Source organism: Caretta caretta, chromosome 7, assembly GCF_965140235.1.
Source record: "Caretta caretta isolate rCarCar2 chromosome 7, rCarCar1.hap1, whole genome shotgun sequence".
In the NCBI taxonomy this organism is placed as follows: Eukaryota; Metazoa; Chordata; order Testudines; family Cheloniidae; genus Caretta; species Caretta caretta.
In genome coordinates, this window is record NC_134212.1 from 29,008,266 (window position 1) to 29,035,704 (window position 27,439).

The 27,439-nt window shown below is 40.6% G+C and overlaps 1 protein-coding gene across 3 annotated transcripts in view; it reads left to right on the plus strand.

Moving 5' to 3' along the window:
* The window catches only part of BICD2 (BICD cargo adaptor 2), a 171,184-nt gene that overhangs the window by 109,029 nt on the left and 34,716 nt on the right, over positions 1 to 27,439 (plus strand). For all 3 annotated transcript variants that reach the window (XM_048857218.2, XM_075130347.1, XM_048857219.2), the window contains exons 3-6: positions 15,358 to 15,510; positions 18,122 to 18,574; positions 19,957 to 20,976; positions 22,397 to 22,548. In XM_048857218.2, the coding sequence (XP_048713175.2) occupies positions 15,358 to 15,510; positions 18,122 to 18,574; positions 19,957 to 20,976; positions 22,397 to 22,548 (1,778 nt within the window). The remainder of the gene's footprint in view (positions 1 to 15,357; positions 15,511 to 18,121; positions 18,575 to 19,956; positions 20,977 to 22,396; positions 22,549 to 27,439) is intronic.

Sequence of the window (27,439 nt, forward strand, 5' to 3'; positions counted from 1 at the left end):
GTGGAAATGAGGTTTCCTATCACTTGATCTAAAAGCAAAAGTTTCTCTATCGATGTGATATGAGGTGTCAGACTGTTTGAGGGTTATCTGGATATATGTCCCTAAACTTAGGTCATTCAGGAAATTTTAGGCATCAGAGTGGCTTAGCAATCTGTTTTGTTACGTTATGCTTACTATAGACACCTGGGGTGCAATCCTGGACCCAGCTTTCATCAGTGGGAGTTCAATCAGGCCCAAATTTCGCCTCTGATCAGCTGCGAATCATGCTGTGTGTATTTGTGCTTCAAAGCTCTTTTAAATGTTGTTTGTAGATTTCAGGAAAGCTGCTGAGTCCTGTGGAGACTTAGGTCACTTTGAACAGTATATATACAAAGCCTAAAAGTGACTCCTCTGAACGGTCCCTGGAAACCCTCTCTCTATTAAGTGTAAAGGGGGAGATGGTGGTAGCTGGTGACCAAAATAAGTGGTGGGACTTCAGGTAGCAGAGACCCCTCCACTGCTTTCTTTCCTACCACCTCCATACATCAGACCATCCCCCCCTTCCCAAAGGGGGACCACATTTTCCAAACTGAAATATGGACAGTGGGAGAGTGGGTGTCACAGGAGAATACGTAGGTGGGGGGTGAAGGATGTTGGTGGGGTGGTGTGAAAGAAAGAGAGGCCCCTTTCAGAATAAAAAATGGAGAAGTACTATATTAAGGAGCAATGTGACCCCCTCCCTATTCTCTCCCCTTCCTGACCTTTTCTTTTTTCTCTCTCCTTTCCATAGACTTCTGCCCCTCGGATCTTATTCTGTCTTCCCCTACTGCTTTAACACTTTCTCTCTCTCTCCCTCCTTCATTTTTCCACACTCAGCCCTACCAAGCCAGCCCATCCCTCTGCAAGTCCAGAACCTCATCCCCAAATTTCTTTGACCAACCCCTCACTGCCCTGAAACTTTCTTCTGCTTGATAGCTCTCCCTTCTATTGAATTCCCCCCGGAGTCTGAATCCCTTCTTTTCCCTTGACTCAAAAATTAGCCCTCAAACCCTTCCTGTTTCCACCTGACTCCCCACTCAGGCTCAGAATCCTCCTTGACTCAGAGACTTGCCTAGTACCATCAAGCTGAGTGAGAACCAATTCCTCTGGCTTAAGACCACCTTCCTTTATTCCACCCCCCTCTGTCCTTACTTGACCTCAAGAAGTAGGAGCATAGACCCCATACCCTGTCTCTGGAGGGGCTAATCTGAATTAGCCCCTAAGAACTTTCTACTCTGTTTTATACACAGTCCCTCTGCTTGCTTCCCAAATACTTCAGCCCCACCAGGAGTCCCCCTGTGGCAGCAGGTGGTGTTGCAAGCTGGAACTGTCTAATAGTGTGGCTGACTGCTGGGATTAGCCCTACCAGCCTCTAATAACTCAGCTCCTCTGCAGGGAGAGGCAGGACTGAATAGGAACATTGCAATTTCCTCATTCCCTTCCCTCCCCCCCCCCCCCCCCCCCCCCATCTTCAGCCCTGGTGGCTTGCGTCTCGTGTCCTGGGATTTTCAGGGCTGAGAGCGCCCCTGCACTTAGAAGATTTTTGGAGTAACTTGAGAGTGAATCCTTTAGTAAGAAAACTGGTGATGCCTTCCTTTCTATCCACTGAATCCTCGGGTATCTGTCCTGGTCTTTTCAGTACACTCATTGAGGAGCAATGGCAGAAGAAACAGTCCTGCTTCTGCCAGATGAAAGAGCCTGGGAAGGATGAGGCACCCCACAATCCATTGTGCTGTAGCTAGGGAAACCCCGGCCCCTGATTGATGTATGGTAGTGGCCATCTGGCACTGCTTGAAGATCCCAGTGAATGGGTTGGCTAGCTAGAAGACACTTCACAGGAGAGGGACTGGGTGACAGTAGGACACATGGAAGCCCTTTTAAAGGTAAGGGATTGGGATGTGTGGGTTAGTGGACTGGCAAAACGGGGTTTAAATGAGCAGGGTTTAGCTTGAAGCTTCTAACAAAAGTTGAAGTCATACCTGTTTCCCTTTTGTTCACAGCTGTATTGGGGTTTTGGTTTGGTGGTTTGGACTCAGTGTTCTGTGTTAGCTTACATTCTTTGATTTGTCCAGCATCTTTTAAAATCAAAGGGCCTGATTTTTTAACGCTGTTTAGGTGCTTACTTCATCTTGATTTCAATGGGAGGGAGGTGCTGAAGTAACTTTAAAGATTTGGCCCATAATCTAGTGCTGATGGAGTTTACAGTGTCATTGATTCTCACACGCACCCTGTTGGTAAGAGATTAGACTAGGGCAAAGATTTTTTTTTATTTTTTAACGTGTGAAGTCATGCTGGTGTTCGTTTCATAATAAGGTGTTGATATCTTTTGATAAGTGCAGAAGATAACATTGCTGTGAGGCAAATTGGACTAAAGTGCGTAATAGTTAAGGTATTGCTCTGATATCTTCCGGGCACTGTGCTTCATTTTGGTTCTCTTGCTATGCTACTGTGTGTTGCTTCCATGATTGACTAACTTTATTATTTTCTATTGCTGATTACCACAAACTGAGAAGCAAGCAGATGCCTGTCTTTTGGCAAATAAAGATCTTCCAAAGACATGTTTTTAGGCAGGTGTGCCTTTCTTATAAAGCTCCCACAGCACAGTCATCCCTTCCCTCATTGCCAAGTTGGCAGAGACATATAATCTCTCTCAAAACAAGATCTTCAAGAAAATCCTTTGAATTAACACCCTTAATGTTCAAATAGACCGTTGTTCCCTTAGCATGCCTAAGAAGGGTTAAACCCCTTCCTGATTAAAACGAAGGACATGGAATGCTGCCAATCATTTAAATGTCAGATGTGAAAAGCAGCTGGAGTTTAGCTGTTGTTAGCAAGCAGTACAGTGCAGGGGAGGGAGAGATTATTATAACTGTGCCACACTGTGCCATTCACACCACTGTCATTATGTTTGGGTCAGCATTTTGCTTGTGTACACCCACTCTTGGGGGGAAGGGCAGTATAGAATTTGGACACACGTATACACCCCAAAAGCTGCATTTGAAATCATGAGGTCATTTCTTTTAATAAAGTGTGAAAATGTGTAAACAGTGACTGGATGAAATTTTGTGCTTTTCGTTTATAGCATGAGATTTTGCAGGTGACAAGCCCACATTATCAGCAAATCAGAAAACCACTGGTGCTTGGTTTTCCTCAGATATGTGGAACCCTTTGCTTCTAGGACTTACCTGCAATGAGGGCTTGTTTGCACCACTGTAGTTACACCTATGTAACTGCACTGGTGCAAGTCATTTTTTACACCAGTGCACTGCAGCTATACTAGGGTTTGCATTGGTGCAGCTGTATTAGTGTAGAGACACCAGTGCCAAACACCCCACCCCTAAACCACCTACCAAAAACCCCATAGTAAACAAACCTGCAGATTACTGACCCAGGATGGAGTCCAGTGGGTGGTGGTAACCAGTGAGGTGGGAAGAATGCCACAGCAGACATTTTTGATTTAGGCTTGTGACTGAAGACAGCATAGATTATTTGATGAAGGCAAGATCGTCAAACAAGGAATACAAACAAATAAAAGCGGACAGAAAACAGACCGTGATGTGTCTGTAGTCCCAGCTGCATGTGCACAGATGTCAACTCTCCTTATTAGCCCTGACAAATAAAGGGTTTGGGGTTGTGCTTTGAAACTTGGCTCTTTGATTGGGTTAAAAAATCTGATGTGTTAATTATGTATTAACTATTTATTAAGCAATAGTTGCTAATCAAGTATCTGTATTATAGCAAGGCTTTGTGCTGATTAAGAAATTATAGAAGATGTAAATGCCTATGGGGTTACTGCTCTGGGCACTTTTTAATTAAGCGAAGCTATAATGTTGCATGGAACAGAAATCCATGATGGTATATATTTTTGTTCTCCACTGTTGCAATAAACCTCTCTTTAATGTTACAGTGTCACAAAAGCTATTTATTTAAAGAGTTTATAAGCTGTGACTAAACTTTGGAGCTATGCAGGTAAACCTTGGAAATAACAGAATTATTTGAGAGAGTAGCAGCTATGATGATGAAGGTATTTGTTACTCTCCATGGAATTAGATGTTTGGACACAAGGGGGACAGGGAAGAAGCCAGTCATTCACATTCACCCGTAAAGTTGGCTGCTATTAAAATATTTTAAAGGTAACAGGAGCTATATATTAGACATGGTAAAAGGTACGAGGAATGGTTATCCCTAACTCTGTCCCCTGCTTTCTGGGGGGTTCAGCAGGGGGAAGAAAGATAATGCACACCATCCCTCTTGGAACCCAGAGGACCTTCTCTCTCTTCCTCCCCCTTCCCATCTTTTATTTCCCTCCTGTAGGGTTCTTGTGTCTTAGAACCCATCCTGTCTGTCCCAGGAAGACTGCCAGAATTCATTTATTTTAGGTCTTTGGTTTGTAGTGGTATTGTGCAAACCTTTTGGTGTGGTTTCCATTAGAAACCAGAAATTGATCCAGGGTCACTCAGAAGTTGGCTCCAGGTTCATGAATCTCAGCAAATCTGGCATGACTTTAGGATTTGTAGCAAAACCTAAAGATGGGTGAGATTTGGGTTGCATCATGAAACATTCACTTAGGTCTTCTTTTAACAGCGCTTACAGAATATCCACAGGATATCACAGTAGGTGCTGCTTCTTCTGTTAGAGGCTGCGGGAGGTGCTTTTGTAGAACTCCCAGCCTTTGATAGTCCAGAAGGGTGAGACACTTTTGGTGGAATCTGCCCTTGGTTCAGACTCCTGCATGGGATCCTGTTGTGCTAAATACTAACTGCTGAGCCAGGCACCTTATGCCTATTTCATTGTTAAAGGAACAGATAATACTTTCTTTAAAGAGGTGAAGTTTTAATGAGATGGCTTGGAAGCGAGGCTTTGACCTGGATATAATATCTTTTTTTTTTTTTTTGCTCAAAATTTTTTCCCCCTAAATGAAATCAGGTTAAAGTTTGAATGGACACTTAACATGTAGTTTAGGACCCACTGTGTTTCTAATAGCACTAAACTCATTGTTGAAGTGAACATAGTGCTAGTAAGAAAGAGCAGCATTAACACATGAAGGGTTGTACCAAATGCAGGATCAAAAAGGGGTGGTGTAATGTAATTCCCCAAGCGACCTCTGCCTTCCTACAAGTGACATTTTTTATTTTCTTTTTAAAAGTAGCAGTCTTTCCACTTAAACAGCTTGAGTCCTGCCTAATGGTGTGCGGGAGAATTAGGGAGTACTAAGAACTCTGCTCCTCTCTCGTGTATTGGGTGCTAGTGACGCTCTGTGCTTAAAACCTGTGATCTGCAACCCCCTTTAATATTTTTGACTACCTTCTGTTTCCTATCATAACCTGGTTTTAAAAACCTAGCCGCTTCCGAGAAAACTGACCAAGTCCCACTTGCAGTCCCTGACTTCAACAGGAGCACATGCCTGGTTTTTAATTATCCAGTTGGCATAATGTCCACTTTATATTTCTTCTCCAGTTAACTTGTTCAGACTGCAAACACACACTGATAAAAACATTGTAAAATGTACTACGATCATTATTCTCATCAGGTATGACATAACACTTTCTGCTGCTATTATTTGGACATGACTTTTGCTATATTTCCTGAAAATTAAACTTTTTAAATTGTACAGTACTTTTGAGTGTGTTTGTGCTAATATGTCTATGGCTCAACCAGGCTACTTTTTAATAATTTTCTTTGTATCTGCTGGAATCTATAGATTGTGGGTTCTCTGTAGATTTTTACTTAGTGCCTTTACAATAAGTGGAACATCCTGTTCTTGTAGAATGTCCATTTCAGTTATTTCATGGCCTCACTTTTGTGGGTTGCAAGATAGACTGATGTGTGTTCTTAAATAAAGGCACATGAATAAATATTTGACATTTACTAAACATTTATGAATAATGCTCCCTGCAAAATTTCAAGGAAAATAGTTGAACAAATTTCCTAGATCAATGGTAAGACAGTTTGTGCACACAGATTTTTTTTTCATTTTTGGTATTAATTTCTGTTTCTGCATTACATTTACATAATATCTATATGGAGTATCTGGGGAAGGGAATGTGGTAAGAAAACAGTGGTGAAAACACTTGATTAGTTTGAATCCTATAGCACAAGAAAAGAAATAATGAACAGAATGTAAACAAAACACAGGAGATCACGAATAGCGTATGTTACAGGTATAGTAGCCTGAATAGCTAAATGGGATTAGTAATGGATCCATAAATTAGTTATAGCTAGAAATATCCAGAATACATTTATAACAGGGGGATGGTCACTTTGTAGTATATATAAAATCTAAATTGCCATCCTGATTTCTGTGGACCTGGAGGAGTACAAGTGATTGCTGTACAATGTGTCATTTGCTTGCCAGCCTTCATCCCAGAGATGCTTCCATTTCTGAGGTCTTTATATTGTATATATTTTGTATACATATACATGTGTGTAATTAAACATGGTGTCAGAATGCATACACACAAGAGAGCCAAAATAAGGTTGCACAGGAAACCATAAACCTGGGTTTTCCTAACTTTGGAGTGCTTGACTTCGCCACCAAAATAACATATTTTGTGTGTGTGTGTAATGTGTATATAATATAATAAAACATGGCTAGATCTTCACCTCTGTCTGAGGTAAGATTTGTGCAAGTAAGGGGGGGGAAGGGTGGGGCAAAGGTGACTAAGTTATCTTTGCACTTCTCCCATGCCTCCCTAATATGCAAGTAGAGTATCTAAATATCTACCTATTATAGCTGGAAATCATTTTGGACACTTTGTGATGGAAAGTGCTATCAAAACAAAACAAAAATTTAAAAATTCAGAAATGTTCCTCCAACCTCTGGAGAGAGGGGGGAGAAATGGCCAGAATCCCCTCAGCCACCTTGGACACAGTCCATGGGCTTAGCAGCCCATCTCCCACCTTTGGGATAAAAGCCTTCTGCTTGCAGCTATGTAGTTAGTCCTGTCGCTCAAGCCATCTGTGCTGCAGCAGTGCTGAAGGTTCAGGCTTCAAGCCTGCCTGATCGTGCATGGTGTGAACGGATTTTTATAGAGACACAAAGCAGAATTTGTTTTTACCTTTTTCCACTTAAAAAAAAATCATAGTAAATTACATTAAAAATCTTAATTAAAATAATGTTTAGGTGGCTAAGTCAAGCACTCAAAAGTTAGGAAAAGCCAAATTTATGGTTTCTTACGCAACCTTAATTTTGCCCCTTTTGTATGATGATGGTCTTTAACTGCATGATCACACGCTGTTTTGCCATGGGACTCCTACCTTTATTTATTTGCCATGGGACTCCTATCTTATTTAGTGCCCAGAATAGATGCACAGGGAGACAGAATTGAAGTTGCATGGGCTGCTGTAAATCTGGCATCTTCTAACGTTGGCTTTGTAGCCTAAGTAGTGGGTTTTTTGGATATGAAAGAGCTGTATGGCTCAAAATTAACCCCTGGAATTGCTCCCAGAAACAGATGGGTAGTCTATGTAATCTGAGCCACAAATGAGTTTTAGCGTGAGGTTGCAGGGACATTGCTGTGGGATGCTAGTTGCTGAAACAGATAGAAACATTAATCTGTATTTACCACCTCATCAGCTTTTTGAAATTTATGACAAGGCCTACTGCACTGAGCCAGGTAGAATGGTCTTCCCAGGTTTCATGCTGATTTTTAGTGCAGTGGTTAGGAGATTATTTCCAGTTGAGACCTCAGTATACTAGCTGCTGTACAACGATAAAGAAAGGCACAGTCCCTTGCAATCTCTTTATGCATCTTTCCACTAGTGATGCTGTGAAACTGGGAAAGGCTGAAGACTTGAGAATGAGAAAATTACTGGTTATGTCCCAGAAATATTTTTCTTACATGAAATACCAAATATACAACTGGAATATTTTTTTTTCAGGCTATTCATCTGCTATGGCAACTGGGGCTATCTGAAAGTGAGAGAGCAAACTTATAAGTGTGACATGTAAGGTTTGCTCTGAGCCAGTTTACCACAGTGGGAGAACTGAATCTGACCCAAAAATAAAGAAGCAGATCCTGCCCTAAGGAGCCTACAATGTTGACATGACAGAATGTGTATTCACATGGGCTTCATCTGCAATACCAGCCATATCTAACAGTGGTCAAGACAGCTCAATGAACCCAAAGAACACAGATTGAATTCTTACTGTCTGATTAAATGACTTTCATATTTTGGACAATGCTTTTGGGGGATGTCAGCTCTAAGATCCATTGCCCAGACTTTCAAACCTAGGCATCTTATCGTGGTTTTTTTTTTAATGTACATCTATAGGTGGATGCAACTAGTTTAAGTAAATTGTTGTGTTATATTTCAAAGATACCTGCCTTTAGGGTAGTGGTGTTACTGCTAATTAGGATTCTCAGGCAGCTACACAGTGCATATTTTTATAAACTTGCCTGCTAGGTAGACTGTTATATACTGATAGCCCTGGGAGTGATAAAAAGATGATTTTTTTTTACCTTCTAGGTCACTGATTTTGTTAACTCCTTTGTGCTTTCACCAGCCAAAAATGGATGTAATGCCAATCGTGATTAGAGAGCTGAGCCACGCTGTGTTTTTTGTTGTTGTTGTATTTTTTACAGCATGATGGCATGGCTTGTGATACAACTTATCTAATAGAGAGAGAGTGAGTTTTCCAAGTAGATTTAAACACTGGGTTTGTTGATAGTCTTGGAGTGACACAAAGAGAAGATTGTATAAAGACAATGGGAAAGCAAAGCTTTCTTTTCAATAATCAACTGTAACAGGCTGTGATGCTGACAGACTAGCTCAGGCCAGAGCCATAGACCAATTTACTTGTCTGTGATTATCAAAGAAGTGTTAAGTGTATTAGTATGTATTCATACTAATTCACTCTTATGCTAGTAGAGATCAAAAGAGATGCTAATGTTCTTGTATTATCTGTAACCGATGGTCTGCTATTACATTGCACTTACATTGTGTATACCCCTATAATTTGTTTAGATAACCCTACATTAAAATGTGTGCTAGTATGAGAGTGTATTCAGGTGTTCAATTAATGAAAACTAGTTAAATACCCTATTGTTTGCTATTACAAACATTTGCATTTGTGCATAACCCTGTAACTAAATTACTCAAAGGAATCTTGTGAAATGCTAATGAGGGATTTAAGGTCTGTAACAGGAAATACTAATTTCAAAGCTAGTGGCCATTGTGTGTGTAAATGCATATAGCAGATTGTTGTCCGAAGAAGAAGCTTTAAGTACTGATTCAAAGGAAAATCTTTCATCTCTGGACTGTTTGGATTCCAACAGGGTAAAATAACTGAACGAGAAGACAGAGATTACCAGAGTTATTCTGGGTAACCCTGAAAAGACTTTTGGGAAACTGGCAGATTACTACATCTCTGCTATCATTTTGAATTTACAAACTTTGACTCACTTGTTATATTTTACCTGCTTTAACCTGGTCTCGCTTCCCTGCTCTTGATGCCACCTAGTGGGGCTCAGTGGGAGCGCTAGCTGCTGGTGCCTTTCCCAGGCACGTCTCTTCAGCCCGATTCCCAGTCTGGCAGAAATCTGGGGGAGGTATGAGACCCATGTGCCTGTCCCCTCTACTCCCATCACCTGTGCTTCCTTCCCTGAGCTGGTTCCCAAGTCAGTTACCTCTTCCAGGCTTTACCTGGCTGGAGCTCAGCCTTCAGGCTCTGACTTCCAAACTCCGCTGGTGCCAGGTTCTTCCTTCTGTCTGAGCAGGGTACTCCCAGCCTTCTAAACGGGGGTGATTCCCCTGGTCTCAGGGCCTTTCCTGCAGCATGTTCTCTGCACAGTTCTTCACTCTCTTCAGTCTCTGCCACAGCTTCTCGAGCTTCCCCCCTCTCTCTTCTTTTTCTTCTTCTGTTTTAGGGCAAAGCAGACTCCGTTCCTGAGTCTATCATTGCCAAACACAGGGCACCATAGATCATTAAAAAATTGAAGTCTTTCATCTTTCCCAGTAGTCTTAAAGAATTGCAATATTGGTTTTAAAAAAAATAATAGGGACCTGTTTTCCTAATGCTCTTAGTATGCGTTGCAGCAAAAGCTTTGATATTTTAAGGCCTCTAAGTTTTTATATAAATACCCCCCCTTCAATGGTGCTCTTTGCTCTCGGAGCCCCCAGGAGACAATCAGTTGTTCTCTACCCCTTTCCCCCCTTTATAGGGGAATCAGCTGCCTTCCTTCAGGCCCCATCAAAGTGATTTAATGTGGCACAGATGGCTCCCACAGTCATCAGGGTTGGCTGACCCCAGGCCTCCAGCCCTTAAGTGGCAAGCCATCCTGTTTCATTAACCCATCCCAGCTGGATGTGATTATAATTTCAAATGATCTATTTCCTACCTTGTTTTAAGTATAACCTATAATTAACAGCTCCAGGCTGGCCTGATTGACCCCATCTTAAATATTAATCTACCAAACCTTGCTTTCTTTGTGTCCTGTGCTGTCATGCAGGAGGGCTGTATTTTTGAAAGGTGACATGTAAGAAACTGGGTTGAAGCTGATCAGTAGGTGAATTTGAGGTTATATCTGTAAAATAACTGACCTTGTATGCTGAATACCTTTTGACTCTATTGACATTATCAAAGCACCTAGGAGCCCTAGTCAGACCCACTGAGGATGTGTCTTCATTATAGAGTTAACTCAGGCTCCTGTTTGTTGCCTCTAATCCCCTTTTCATCCACACACAAAACCATCTCAGCCAAATTTAGTGGCATTTCAATCCAGTTTAGCTGGCCCGGCTGGGCTGTAAGCTAAACCCTGGGTACCACTTTCACTCAGGTTGGTAATCACTCTCTCTTTGTAGGAAGGATACAGACTAAACCACTTGAGAACTGATAGTTCTACAGTACCTTCCCACAATTCCACCCATGTGCCCGCAAGGACAGACTAGTTCTCCCTCAATTCACTAGGAAAGAATCATAGAGCAGCTTCGCTTACTGCGTCCCAAAGAACCATGGGAGATTTCTCCAGAAGTCCTAGTCACACATACGGGTGAGCGCAGCACCAGTGATGACTCGGTAACTGGGGTATGGCTTTGCAGTGACTCATTCCCAGACTAGGCTAACCTGAGTGCTCAGACCCAGGTGCCAATCACCCAAGTTAACTCTGGAGTGAAGACATACCCTAAGAGAAACTGAAGAGAGAGTCACCTGTTTGTAGACTTCTGAATTACATTTTCTCTGGTTCTAATTCCATTGACTTCAGTAGGGCCACAATTTCGCCCTCTCTGTGTGGCTGTTTTCCTCTAAATTAGAGAGGTTATTCCCAAGTGTTTAGTGCCATTTGTCTCCCACATAAAGGAAAATAAAAGTAAACGTCTCTTTGAATTTGATATTTTTCCAGTTTATCTTGTATGCAGATCGAGAAATTGGTGTCAGTGATAGGGAATAGGCCTCACCAAGTAAAACAATTGCACCGTGGCATATAAGGGATAATGTGGAATTGGCCTGCCTGGCTTGTTGCCAAGAAAATGTCTACTGTTTCTAATAGCTCTAACTAATATCTGTGCTGTAAAATGGGGATCCCTGCAACAACTCATCTGGGGGAAAATAAGAGGAAGAAATTCCACTGATAAATATCCTAACAGGAGGGTTGATACACAGGTCAGAGAAAAGGTCTGTGTGCTTTTGAATGAGCAGAACCATTTTAGGATATAGTCAATTGGATGAATATCCTTTGCTGTGTAGAACGAGAGAGAAGATTTTTGTGTAGCAGAGAATATTCCTTAGTTTAGTAGGAGAAGGAGCTCTGGCATGCTGATAGGCACTAACACTAGGTTGTCTTCTATACTGTCAACAGTCGTTTGCCACAGCCATTAATTGTGTGAACGAGTGCAGTGTAATTTCCTTTGGTATGGAGACCAGTGGATTCAATCCATGCACTTGGTGGATATAATAAGAGTGTTTTATATATGGAATGGGAGAAATAAACAGCAGTCCCCAGATTTCCAAGCTTTGGCAGTTGGGCAACTATATGAGACAGCCAGGGACCTAGCTATAACGTCTGCAACTAGCAACATTCATAGATGCTTGGTGTACATGTGATAGGAGTAAACGGAATGTACAGTCTGTAGACAGCCAATAAATCAGGGTTATAGATCTTCCTTCCGTGCTCAGGAAGGAAGTCAGCTATTTTAAAATCTGGGCTTCTTGTACATATCTACAGACAATGCTCTTTCTTGTGAAGAACAGGACAGGAAAAGATTTTAAAATGATTTTAGACCTGCTTACATCTGCTGCTCTGTCTGAATCTCCTTAAAATGCTCTCTGCCCCAATCTTAAATAACCACTCCAATGCTTTCTCCAGGCCCTCCTATTTGCAAAGTTTAGGTCATCCAACCAAGGAACAGAAGCAATGCTGTGTGACTATGGTGACCAGTCAAACACTGTGAATGCTATTAGTGGGCCTCATGAACAATCCATAAAGTTTGCTGAAATTTTGTTCACCTGGATGATTTGCTGAACCATTGCAAGTAGCATGTTAGTTTAAAAAAATCATAGCCTTTCACAGAAAAACTCTCACAGCAAAAGAAACTAAATTTGTCCGATTACTAACTGCAAATCTGAAGTCCACCTCTATTCCACACACACAACTTGGCTTAAACTTATGTGAGAGATGGGATAATTAGAGTACTGAAGAGGAGTGTAACCTTGTTTTTCAAATAAAATGATTAAGGATTTAAAGAACACACCTCGGAGTATCTCATTTTGAGACTAACTTGATGGTGTGGGGAGAGTTGTTCACTCACATGTGGGGTACCGTTGACTTCACTGGGACTTCACGTGGGTAAAGAACAGGCTCATAATTAGGTATAAAACTTGGAGATGAATCTGACCTAGAGATGAGTTTGACCCAGGAACCTTTTATGATTTTAGCTTGAATTATTTGGCTGCAGAGTCTTCTTTCCTGCTGGGATCTGACACTTGAACAGGGGAGGGAGATCTGACATGCATTCGTGCCTGCCTATAACTTTCGGCTCTTTAGAATACAATATTTATTTAAAATGCCCCTCTGCTTCACAACGGCTCGGGTGTCTGTCTGTTCTAACCAGTACTCCTTTGTAAAATGGAAGGAAATATTACTTGCAAAAGTGTTGTGAAGCTTGATTCATTAACGTTTGCAAAGTGCTGTTAGAATCTCTTACAAAAGGCATTACAGAGGCACAAAATATTAGCTGGGCTATTTGCAACTTTAGATTCAAAACTGTGCAGGTTTGCCTGGTTTGGGCCTTCCATTACAAGCTATGAATTTTACTCAGCTAAGGTTTGTTAGACATTTCATGAATCTATCGGTTGAGCCTAAGCCCAAATTTCATTTTTGCACCAAAACCATGAACTCGGAGAAAAATGCATATGAATTGAAAGGAAAAAAAGATCCCACAAACCTCTGTGACTCAAAATCCCTGATTCCTTCAATGCTGTAGTAAAAGTACAAATGATCTCTTGAAACGTCATATGCAAGGTGTTAGTGGTTCTGTTGTAGAGCTGTGATGCATGCCCTGGAATATGGGATGCAATGACCTCTCATTTGCATTGTTGACTGCATTTTAGTGTCTGTTTTAGCCATTATCTAAAACAGGCTATTTTAATTTAGCCTCCCACTGTGCTAGGGATACTCTTTTCTTGTCTGCTAAAAGTAAATAGACTAATTTACACAGTTGACTCTCTACCTGAGGAGGGAGGGAGCTAGTGTTAACTTCACTGGATTTGTAGTTCTAGGTGACTCAACTCCACATATGTCCTGAAAACACAACAGACTCTGCTCCTGGCATCCCTCCTGCAGTACGTCTATTTTCTTTGTGTTGTGTCTTTCGGTAAATGCCTATCTGACGTCTGTACTATGTATCACAGTTGAAGAGGCTGCTGATTTGTACACAGTGTTTTGATGAATTTGCAAGCAGTGTTGATGTTCTGGTTTCCAGCGACCAGTAGTAATAACATTATGCTAAAAGAATCCAAAGTAGCTCTCTTTACTAGTTTGCATACCAGCACTGGAAAAGTGTGAGGCACTTTTGTTGTATTTTGGCTAGACTGCTGGGTTGAGGATAGCAGAAACAAGATGTGATAGCCTTAATTGCTGAATTAATAATAGACAACCCCTCTCCTTTTATTTTTAGCTTTTTCGTTAATTGTTTGAAAAGATATTATCTTCACTCTATCAAGTGTACAGCTGCAAAATATTTGGCTGCTCTTCTATGGCTGAATATTTTAAACATTTTTTCCTCTGAAAATATTTTTGCTAACTTTTAAAATATATTTTTCACTGTTATAGTTCAGTGTAGCTTGAAGGAAAAAATATTGTGTGAAAAAGTCTGGCGAAGTACAGTGAGGCATCCGAACAAATGGAATTTGTGCTAGCTCAATATTTATTTGTGTCCGCATATATATGTCATGTGACTATAACTTGGTTCATTATATTGGTTTTTGTACTCGCATATCCCTAAGTGCTTTCCAGGGATAAGCTGGATGGTTGTGGTGACTGTGTACGAAGACATAGGATTTGCTCAGCAATGTCTTGTACAAATCTTGGGCTATTACCAAAAGAGGGAATATTGGCCAACTCACCAGGCTGGCCTAGTTTTCCTGATTTACATCTTGGCTTTCATCAGAGCTGTGCAGACCTTCAGTTTCATGTCTCATCCAAAGGAGAGACCTCTCTTAATTCTAACTGTGCAGAATTTTTACCCTCTTAAAAAGGCCTTTTTGTTTAAATGCCTAAAGATGGATTGAGGTGAGTAACGTTCTTGTCCTGTTGCTTACAGCCTGTGAGTGAGAGCTCTTCTATTAGAGCTTGTCTACACTACCCGCCGGATTGGTGGGCAGCGATCGATCCAGTGGCAGTCGATTTATTGCGTCGAGTATAGACGTGATAAATCGACGGCTGAGCGCTCTCCCATCGACTCCACCAGAACGAGGAGCGCAAGTGGAGTCGACGGGAGAGCATCAGCTGTCGACTTACCACAGTGAAGACACCGCGGTAAGTAGATCTAAGTACATCAACTTCAGCTACGCTATTCATGTAGCTGAAGTTGCATATATTAGATCGAACCTGCGTGGTAGTGTAGACAAGCCCATAGTGTTGCTTTCTCTGTTACATTACTTCACATGAGGGAGGGGTAGTCGCCCCGTAAGATAAGCAAGTAGGTCATCATTAATTCTTGTGTAAAGTACTTAATTCCCTGAGGCTTCAGCTCAGAATGAAAAAAAAGATAGGTTCAGGTTAGTCTCATTAAATAACGAGGATGTATGCACAGTTTAATATAAAATTGAAGTATTGTTCATATAGTGATAGCTTTAGATAGTTAATATAGACGCTTATATTTTTGGTGGTACTTTCACAGATCAATCAGAATGTGGAGACCCAGAGAGCCCGCTTGCGAGATGACATCAAGGAATATAAATTCAGAGAAGCTCGTTTGCTGCAAGACTACACTGAGCTCGAGGAGGAGAACATCTGCCTTCAGAAACAAGTGTCTGTCCTCAAGCAAAACCAGGCAAGTATTGAAATAATCAGCATGGCTCCAGGCTGCTCCTGTGTGCTCAACATGTTACAACACGCCTCCATGCCCATTAGCGCATGTGCAGCCACGTCTCCCCACCCTCAAAAGGCCGCTGCTGGCTTTCTGTCCACTACAAAATCAATCCTCTTGGACTGAAAGTTCTTCATTACGGTACCTTCATCTCTTCTCCGCCTATACCCCCACTTGGTCATTCCCTTCTACTAGTTCTTTGTTGCTCATCTAAGTCCTTCCACTCCCTCCTTTCCTCTGTTGGAGGCTGATCCCCTGCTACATCAGCTATTAGGAGTTGGGTTTCCTTGCTGCACTTGATTCTTCATCCCCTTTTAAAATACATCAGCCAGTCTCACCTGTGACTAATATATTTTTTGGACAGCTCTTCATGTTGGTGCTTGCTACTTCTGTTGCTCTCCTAATGTTCTGTCTTCTCGGACTCCCTATTGTAATATTTTAAACACTGCTATAATTGCTCTGCATTGTCAGATACACGTGTGATGCACATGCTGGAAAACTAAGTAATATTTTATTGTACAGTCCTAATCATCTGCAGATTCTCAGGAAAGGTAATTACGTATTTGTAACAAGTTTAGAATTTTCTTGTGTTACTGTTTCAGACAGTCGTTAGATCGGAATTATTTCTATTCTGTCTCTCAGCTGTATACAGATGAAAATCTACTGATGTCTAGTTATTCCCCCCCCCCCCCCCCCCCGAGATCTTGTCAATTTAATTTTATAAACCCGCATCCAGCATCGTAGTTTGGGAGGCTTCAGCAAATACTGTCACGCTGCTGAGTCAAGAAGCACTTGGGAGAAGAAAGTGTAGCTGTGCCTGCCTTAGAATATAGAAAACATGAAACAAACTTATTGGGATTTGTTTTTAACCTTCATTTTAATTTCTCTCCCCCCCCCACCTCCTCACCCCCCCGAAGAATGAAAGGGGCTGTTGAGCAGAAGGCGTTTTTTCAACTCGGTGTTGTGAGGTGTTCCAATATATTAGGTGCACCTCCAAACCTGCCGAGGGGTCTGCACGAGCTCTTTGGGGTGGACTGGCCATGCAACTGGGCCTCCACACCACCTGTGTGCTCAGAAGAGGGCTCCGTGTCAGCCCCAAATAGGCCAGCAGGTAGGGTGAGTTGAGGGTGGGCCAGGACTATGTGGATCTAGTGGCCCGAACATCACACGTTGAGGAAACACGGTTTGGTTGAGGCAAATGAATTCCAACTCATACAAAGCACTCTCACTTATGAGTTTCCCCCTCACTGAATACATTGGTCTAGATCTTCAGCTGGGGAACTGGCTTATTTGTACATTCTGCATTGGCAGCCATAGTAGGTCCTCAAGAAAATTACTGGGAAACAGAACAAACAATGTTATCCTCCTTTCTTGTTTTTCTTTTTCCCCTCTAGCCAACATGATTTCACTTTGGCCCTGTAAAGGGAAGCAAGTGAAATTGCCTAGCTATTTAAGTCTTTGCACCCAAAGCCAATTAAACTCACTAATGCTGACTTTGAGCCTCAGCCAACTTTGTCAGGCGGTGTTTGGTAGATGGCAGTGGTTTCCAGCAGTCGCTGGTTATCATTTTGTGTCCTGGATCCTTTGATTATGTGAATTACATCCTAAATATACCTGTTTGGTGGGTATATTTAGAACCAAAGTAAGTAATTTTTCTCTTCATGACATTTTTGATTTTTTTTTTTTTGCTTTTCTCCATCCCATAATCCCATCCACTGAATGTTACTAGTTTTTAATTAATCCATTGAGACAACCAAACGAAACCCTCAGCTTTTCCAGACCTTCATTTGCAAAGCAGAATTAACACAAAGGGTGCATGTCCTAAGTTATGAGTCAGAGGAAAAATAAATCGGATAATACAGTACTTTGCACTTCTGCTACTCTCTTCTCTTCCAAGGAATCCAAAGAGCTGTACAAACATTAATTAAGATTACAACACCAATGCACAACAGATAGTTTTCTCATCATTGTACAGATGAGAAAACTATGGTAGTAGTCAGATTTCATATCGTATTGTCAATATAGGTTTGATTTGAAGATGTCCTGGTCTGTGCTTAGTAATAAGGCATTTTGTGTACCTTTATAATTATAGGACCCTTCATCACGACATCACAACAGTTTTCAACAGGCCATTTCAATGGAGTTACACATAGTGAATCAGGCTCACAGCGTTTAAATCTTTGGTTTTAAATATGTTGAGGGTTGAGTTTGTGTGAAGTTTGGCACACAGATTTACTGGTCGAGCAGGTAGCTGGCATTATATGCTAGGGAAACCTGTTGGGTGCTGCCTCTTTACAACATGATGCAAATCATAATTATTCTAATTAATCTGGAGTAGATCAACATCATTTAACAGTTTCCTCAGAAAATGTTTGTTGAATGTACTCTCAGAGGTAGATTAAATGAACGATGTCTGTAGTCATGGTGCAGGAACTAGAGTCCAGAATCTAAAAATTATTCCCCTTCCACCATAGTTAACTAAATAAAATGTACATCAGTGAAGTGTTCTGAGATTGCTTTGTGACCTCTTACAGTCAGGCATTTTACTGATAGTGTTTTATCATATGTTCTCTAGGTGGAGTTTGAAGGCCTAAAACATGAAATCAAAAGGCTTGAAGAGGAAACAGAATTCCTCAACAGCCAGTTAGAAGATGCTATACGGTTGAAAGAGATCTCAGAACGCCAACTTGAGGAGGCCTTAGAGACCCTGAAGACTGAGCGTGAGCAGAAGAACAACCTTCGTAAGGAGCTCTCTCATTACATGAACATCAATGACTCTATGTACACCAGCCACCTGAACATCTCTTTGGATGGACTCAAATTCAGCGATGAAACCACAGAGCCCAATAATGATGAAATCATGAATGGCTTTGAACAGAACTGCCTCAGCAAAATTAGCAATGGCAAGAATAATACGTCCACCCCCAAGAAAAATGACAGCTTTCCTCCAGCCCCAAGCCTGGTCTCAGATCTTCTGAGCGAGCTAAATATATCAGAAATCCAGAAGTTGAAACAACAGCTTGTGCAGGTAAATGTTAAGATCCTAGATAATAAATCTGTGTTACACTAGCAGTCTGAGATTACCATGGGGTAACCCAGTCTTCTCAAAAGATCTTTTTCATTCAGTTACCCACAGTCTGATGGGTCTCCTGCAAATACTAAAAGTGGAGCTTTTTCACCTGTCATAATGTACTTAATGTGCATTTACATTTAAATGTACTATAATTTCTGTCTAATGCAATTCATAGTCTGATGAAAATGAAATCCATTTTAATTTGCTTAAGAGTCTGCTGTGAATTGTCATTTGCATTTTCTATATTATAAGCAAGACACCCAGTACTGAAGAATATAAAACAAGGCACACATGAGTTGCCTAGAGCTTGCTGAAAATTTTCTGATGTAATAAATGGGATTTAATAAAAACATGGACGGTAGGGGTTGGGGGAATGTTGGTTTTGACAAAAATTTTCATTTTTTCAAAGTGAGAAATATCGGGGGCAAATCCCTAAATTGTTTCAGAATTGTGAGAAAATGCCCACTTAAAAAAATAGTAATACCCCAAAAAGTGGGGGAAAGAAAATATATAAACATTTGAGGGGAAGTTAAATTTTCATTTTTAACTTAAATGGAAGAAAGTAGCACTTTTGTACTTCGCCGGAAAAGAAGATTAAGGGAGACAGCAGGGGGTATCACCACTGTGTCTCATTTTACTTCCCCTCCCATGCTTTCTTCCCCCCTGCCCCAGTGGAAAAAGGGGAGAACTTTATAAAGTGAGAGTAGGATTCCCCCCACCACCAAAATAAACAAAATTCAAAAAACTTTATTAAGAATTTTTTTATAGAAAAACACAAAACTAGTTTTGACCAGTTCAAGAGTTCTCTGAAGGTTTAGTGCCCTGTGCTGCAAAGTAGGGTGACAATAGTTTGATGTCTTATCTTTTTTTGTTGCTAACAGGGCTAATCTGGGGTTGGTAGTGCTATGCCAAACTGCCACTATTGACTGGCGTCACATTTTTATTGTTATTTATTATTTTTACAGTGCCCAATCATTTCCTAGGCACTTTATGGGACAACACTGGTTTCAGCTTAGCTTTAATTGAAAGGATAATGGTTTTACTAAGAGGCCCAAACTGTGGAAGGGGAAGGTAAAACAGGAAAGAGTGTGTTTGTTTGAAAATCCTTAATGGATGTAAGAACCACCCTATGATGCAAATTAGTAATGGTGCCAGTAGGTTTTAAGACTGAGTTTAGTGTAAATTGAGTTGCCTTTTCCACAGAGTGTAAGGGACCAAGTTTCTGCAGTTGTATGATCTTTTATTGACTATTTACCATTTTCTCATATGATTGTACAGAATAAAGCTGCACAAGTATTTGCTTCCAGAAAATTAACGTCTGACTTTATGTATTTCAGATGGAAAGAGAAAAAGTTAATTTGTTATCTACACTCCAAGAGTCTCAGAAGCAGCTGGAGAACACCCGGGGAGCCCTTTCAGAGCAGCATGAGAAAGTTGGCAGGCTCACAGAGAACCTTAATGCGATGAAAAAACTCCAAGTCAGCAAGGAACGTCAGTCTGCTCTTGACAATGAGAAGGAGCGTGACAGCCACGAAGATGGAGATTATTACGAAGTTGACATCAATGGGCCAGAGATCCTAGAATGCAAGTACAAAGTGGCCGTGGCAGAGATCGGTGACCTAAAGGAAGAGCTTAAAGTCCTTAAGGGCAAATATGAAGAGTGTGAGTCTAAATATGAGGAGGAGAAGAGCAGGTATGAGACTGAAAGCCAAGCTCTTACTGAAAAGATCACCTTGTTAGAAAAATCTAATAGGCAAGATAGAGAACAGGTAGCCAGACTGGAGAAGGAGCTGAAGAAAGTAAGCGACGTTGCTGGAGAAACACAGGGCAGTCTCAGTGTAGCCCAAGATGAACTAGTCACATTCAGTGAGGAGCTGGCCAATTTGTATCACCACGTCTGCATGTGCAACAATGAAACTCCAAACAGGGTGATGCTGGATTATTACAAAGAGGGTAAAGGAGGACGCAGCAGTCCAGAGGGCAAAGGTCGAAGGTCGCCAATCCTGCTCTCTAAAGGGCTGCTATCTATAGACCTAGGAAAGGCCGAGAATGGAAGTGGTGACAGCAGTCCATCTCCAGTGTCATCCCTCCCATCTCCTGTGTCAGATCCTCGGAAGGAACCCATGAACATTTACAACTTGATCGCTATAATTCGTGATCAGATCAAACACCTACAAGCTGCTGTGGACAGAACTACCGAGTTGTCCAGGCAGCGCGTTGCCACCCAAGAACTTGGGCCAGTAGTGGACAAAGACAAGGAAGCTTTCATGGAGGAAATCCTGAAGCTGAAGTCCCTGCTAAGCACCAAGAGAGAACAGATAGCAACCCTGAGAACTGTACTAAAGGCCAACAAACAGGTGAGCAGGTTTTGCAGGGATGAAACCCAGGTTTTACACACCTACATCATAAGCAAAAGCTTTAAAGAAAATTTGGCTAGAATGACCCTTGTTGCCATTTGCCACATGCATTAGACATTGCAGTCATGGGTGAGATCCTGGCTCCATTCAAGTCAGTGACAAAACTCCCATTCATCTGTGAGGCCTGGATTTCACTCCATGTACATAGTCTAAGGGCTGAAGTTTTGTGATGCCGAGCAGTCTAGAGAGTCAAAACCTTGACATACTTTTGCATTTCATGAGTTCCAGTTTAGCTGAGATGACAAGAGAAATGGAAAGTGGCTTCTGTCTAGTGCCCAGGGAATATATGAATACGTTCCTACATAATGTAACGCTATTGGCATCTTCTCTGAACTGGAATAGTGGGCTGTTGAAGATCAGGAGTAAGTACACTGACAAAGCGTTCTGGGCAAGCTTCATTAGTGACCGCCTAAAACTTATTAGGTTATATGTAGTGTAATGGATCAATAATCATTGAATTCACTGAAAATAAAAGGTAAAAATTATTTTCCTATTGAAAGAATTATGTTTGCTGGTCTTTTAAAGGGATTGTAAAAAGTATGTCCTTTCTAAGATTTCACCCACACACACAAACTCACAATTCAAACACTCCATGGAGAATGGTATAAAAACTTAAAAAACAAAACAAAAAAAACAACAACCCCACCCCAGAATAAAGGAAGAAAAACAAGTAGAAATAGAGATTTTTAAATTTTGGAGACTGGATTATGTCATTTTGATAACCATAGTAGCACAGCTGGATTAGAATAATTGTGATGAGCTGTTTCCAGGGTTTACAATGACAAATGCTTCAATAATTAATCTAAAATTAAGGTGATGTAAATTCAAATTTATCTCAAAGCATAGATGTTAAGATAAATAATAATTATATAGTACATTATTTCAGAAATAGACTTGTACTCATCTTGTTTGTAATATTACTGCTTGAGAAATGTAATCCATTCTGAAAACTGGTGCAGTTTAGAAGCTATATGTAGTTGTAGTCCCAATAACTTGCAAATCGAGATTAAGTCCTCAAATTATACTGTTTAACTTTTTGTATCTTTGTTGGTGTTGATATGACTTATAGTAGCATTTGACTCAACAAAGTAGTGTTGGGAATATATATATAACTAACTAAATATCCTCAGGCTGACCTCCTTGGGATGGTGCTTTATGGTTAGAAACAAACTCTTTTTGTGCTCCAATATCCTAATATGCAATTCATTTAATCTGTCCAGGAAAAGGTGACTAGAAGTTTAAAATTTCAGTACTAAGTAAATGCTCCATTGTATGAATGGAGATTAAAAACCTCTTGGCTAACCATTTTATGAAGAGTTTCATTAACTGGTACATTTTTGTTCTTCTTGGTAAACAATAGACTGCAGAGGTAGCCCTTGCCAACTTAAAAAGCAAGTATGAAAATGAGAAAGCTATGGTTACGGAGACAATGATGAAGCTGCGTAATGAACTGAAGGCTTTAAAAGAAGATGCTGCTACCTTCTCTTCTCTGAGAGCAATGTTTGCTACAAGGTAAAGAACACATGAACTCTTTTTGAAACCCCCAAACACTGCTTGTTTGTATGTGGAATAAATAGAATGTATTAGTTACAAGCAGCAGTATTAACCATGCAAGGATGCCATCATATTTGAGAGGAAAAACAAAAGAGGGATGCCTTTTTTCCTTCACATTTCTGCTGTTTGAAATGTTTCATTAAAGTGACCTGCAATTATGTTTTCCTATTGCTTAGGATAATGACAGGGATATAGGGATATAGCACTCTGCTGTAACAAATTATATTGATTATGGAGTTGGGGGGGTGTTCATAATGTGAAAATCAGGGGAGGGAGTAACTAGCTTCAATGACTTAGACTCAGGTTGAGAGGGAATTATGTTTAAGAACATAAAATGAACATTACATAATGAAGATACAGCTATAATTGAATCCTGCTGGTACACAGAGTAATATGGAAGGTGCTAGCAAGCACTGAAAAGTATATGTCTATATATTAATAAACTAAAGAAAAAATATTCTTAGAGCTGTAGATGCTGCATTTGGCACCCATCTCTCATGCCATTTACAAAGTTAACCTTATCAGGGTCGCTGCACTACTTCAGTGTGGAACTTGTTTCTGCCCTGCTTAGCTGTACTTTGTGGTGTTCCTGGAGAACATGCTGATACATTACATGTTGTAAAAGGTGTGAGCATTCCATTGTTGATCTGCATGTTACTTGGAGCTGCCCGTCACTGACTTCCTCTCTCAAACCTACAAAACTTAGAGTTGGAGGAATGTTGGGGGAAACTAGTCTGAAAAAATCTTTATCTAAAGTAGGCAGTTCCAGGTAGGTAGTTTTAAAAAAACCACACACCTCTTGGAATAACAGAAGGCTATGCAGGGCTATCTAAACAATGCAAGATGGCCAGGGCAGGTGTCATAAAAACCACCATTTAATGTAACTCGATAGTTTGGAAGTCTTGTTCTATTTATTTAAGCTAACCACAGGGGAGGACAGGTCTTTGTGCGTCTTTACGCTAGGTACTTCTTATACCTTTTTCTTGTCTGCTGTGAGCAATTTTTACGCTGAAAGGATTTTCTGTGCCATGTCAAAAAGTACCACGGTGAGGAATAATGGGAACATTTGTGAGGACTCTGTGGCTTCATCTTCAGTGCACTTGAAAGGATGGCTCTAGAGCAGCACTCGCAGAAGTACATCACTCAAGTGATGATGGAGTTCAGGCAAAGTGCAATGTTGGATCGACAGCAATGCTCAATTTCCCTGCAATACCCTTGTATTTGGGCTTGGCTCAGAAAGAGAAACCGGATATGGAGATGCTTTAAGGATGAATTGGCAGATCATTTTCCAACACAATGTAATGCCCAATACAGACTTTTTTTCCCCTTGTATTGTCCTTCCCTTGTTTATCCTTATTTAACACCGCCCATCCCCCCAGGTGTGGTGTTCTGTCCCATCTAGTAGCACTTAGAGAGCACATAGCCCTGGTCTACACTGAGGGTGGTCGACCTAAGATATGCAACTTCAGCTACATGAATAGCATAGCTGAAGTTGGCATATCTTAGGCCGACTTAACTGGCTGTGAGGACAGAGGCAAGACGACCGCTACCGCTCCCCGATTGACTCCGCTTCTGCCTCTCATGTTCGGGGATCGGTTTATTGATAAATCACGTTCGGGGATCGGTTTATCGCATCTAGACAAAATGCAATAAATCAATCCCTGATAAATCGATCACTACATGCTGGTCTGGCAGGTAGTGAAGACCAGCCCTAAGAGAGAGAGAGAAATAATGAGTCTGCTCTACAGCCTTAGCTAACAGCCCAGTTGGCTTTTAGCTCATATGGTAGAGGCTCATGCACTAAGTTCCAGAGGCTCCAGGTTCGATCCTGCCCGCCGACAACCGGGGTCTGTTGGCGTTACATTTACACAGGCCTGGACCAAATGTTCCCATGGCTAGTTTTAGATCAGTGAGAAAATGGCTGGAAGCAGGAAGTGGAGGGGGTGGGAAGGGAAAACAAACAGCCTATTCCTTTTTACCTTTCCTTTAAAAAAAAAAAAATTTGTTAGGTAAAGGTAGTTGGCGCTTAAGTTTTTATTAAGATTTATACGTAAGCACAGTGTATTTTTCCTTTGATAGTAATTTCCCTCTCCCACTTTTGAAAATCCTCTTTTGGTTGCCCTAAAGGAAATTTTTTTCCTCCAAGTCATAGAGTGAGATGCTGCAGGGAGAATTTTCTTTTCTGTTTTCCTGCTTCCCAGCTTATTGTCATTGAAAACTCAACCCTGATCTTTTACAGGTGAGAAGGTGCATGCGAGCGTGGGGGGGGGGGGGGGGGCGCAAAGCAAAAACTCTGCTGGGAGATATAGACTATGAGCTTGAGCCTGCAGCCTTGATGCCCAGTGAGGTCAGTGGGGAATTTGCATGAATAAAGAACTCAGGAATGACTTTGTGTGCTTAACGCACTATAGACCTGCTTGCACAAATGAATAGGTAACATTTCTGAGATCCCATTTTACCTAGGCATTGCAATGAAAGAGCACAGAGTGACCCATAGAAAGCAGAGGACTGCATGGATGGTAATTCAGTGCAATAGCCTTTCACATTTGAACACCTGAATTCATACTGTATCTTAAATCACCCATATATGAGAGCAATAATCCACCCATCTGAGAAATTCAGAGATTTGCACAACTGAGGCTAAGTGGCAGACTCACATGGAGCTTGCAAAATTCTTCTCTTCCCCCAAATATGTTCCTCACTTCTATAACTGCTAAATTCACACACACACTGTAAAGAGTTAAAGATACTGGGCAGGGGCGGGGAGGGGAAGGAGAAACACATCTTTGTGCAGAGTTTAATCACTGGGATAGCTATCCAGGTTCAAAGCTTCATCTCATCCAGTATGTTGGCTTCTAGTAGTGGCCTGTAGTCCTACATTGGATGCTACAGCGGCTGAGATAAGCATGGATCTATATTATCCACAGGGAACTGGCCATTTTGTAGCATATGAGGGAAGCTGAAATCATAAATAGGTGTTAATGATCTGGGCATGAAAATAAGGGTCTAATTTCCTTTAAAGTAGGTTAATCCTACTAATTTGACAGTACTATCAACTATTTTCAATAAATAATGAAAACACAACAGGACTTGAGATGTGGACAGGGGAAGCCATGCAAATCAGAGTTTGAAAAATAGCTTTTTCCATTAGATATACCCTCAATAGTTTAATTTTAGGGTAGTAGACTCATATAAATGCTGGAATATCTCCCTCACCTAGGGTGACCAGATAGCAAGTGTGAAAAATCGGGACAGGGAGTGGTGGGGGGTGAGGGGGGAATAGGTGTCTATATAAGAAAAAGCTCCAAATAGTGGGACTGTCCCTATAAAATCGGGACATCTAGTCACCCTACCCTCACCTAAATAAGTAAATAGATAGACATACACTCATTTATCAAGCAGTCTTAAAATAGTTGAGTAATAGAACATAAAAGAGCAAGCAGAAAACTATTTAAGGCCCAAGTTTTAATAATTGTGCACACAAAAATGTGCACACAATTACTATCCATGCAAATAAGGATCAGAATATTGAGGGATAGTCAAAATCTGCCATATTGATCTGAAAACGGAATTTTTCCACTTAATTAGGACTCTAGTATTTATTCATGAATCAATTCATAACAGTCAAATATTTTCTTGTTAATTAGCAAACTCTCCCCATGAGAAGAAAGATGCAATAGGTTTTCCATTTAAAATGCCAAGAGAAAAGTAAACTGAGTTTTCTTTCAGCTTTACAGTTGCTAATTGGAAGCTTGGATTGTTCTAATTGTTGCCATGCAACAAAGACTTGAACGTCTGTTTATTTTCCTGACTGCGGTAAATGTTAACTAGACACTGTCTCCAGTTTTATCACTAATATGAAGTGGTGCTTTTCTTTTTTGACCTTTTAAAGGTACCATCCACTCTTATAGTTTAGCTGTCTGTCATCTGAAGCAGCTGTTGAAAGTGTATATTTCAAAATCATGAATCTCTGAAAAGTTCTTCATATAAAAATACACTGCCCAAGTTAACATTTTGGAATCTGGTATATATCTTAGGAACATCTGCACCTAGAATTCTAAAAAAGCAAATCAAGAAAATCTGTGTGCTGTGAAGAGATTCAATCTAACATAAATGGTTTGTTCTTAAAATATACTCATAACATGGAAGTATAGTTGCACACCTTGATATAAATTTTATTTTTTGAAAACAAGTAAATCGTTGCAAATTGAAAAGAAAAACTAAATGCCCTACAAACCACTCTTATTTATTAAAAATCTACCCAGTGCTATTTAGCATGTTGTAAATTGGTAGCTAACTTGATTAATAATAGTTGTTTTAAAGTAAATTCAGGGTTTTAATGCATATCTCTGTGATGAATTTATCAAAAACAGGAAAAGTTCTTGAAATGTAGTATACACACATTGTTTAGCTGTTTGTTTATTTTATCCACAAAGAAGCTGGTAAAATAGCACACATGTACAGAGAACTCAAGTGAAACAAGAGATCTTGTTTAATACATTTCCAGAAAAATATTTTAATCAAGAGGCTACTTCCAAAGAGCTACAAAGCTGTCAGTGAGGGTTCCTGTGGTTAAGGGCCTATATTAGCAGCACCAAATAAGGAAACCTCAATAATGAATTTAGAGGATTAATTATTCTGGAAGGAATTTTTATACAGGAATCTTATCAAATTTACACTTCCAAGTAGCTAGTTTTAAAAGTCATCAGATCTGAGGCAGATATTTAAAAGCACATACAGTAGTTGATTCTTTTTACGATGATCAAATCAGGTTATTTAAACTGTGGTTTTGTAATTTATTTGTTTAGAAGCTTGAAAATAAGATTTCTTTTCTATGAGACAGTTTTCC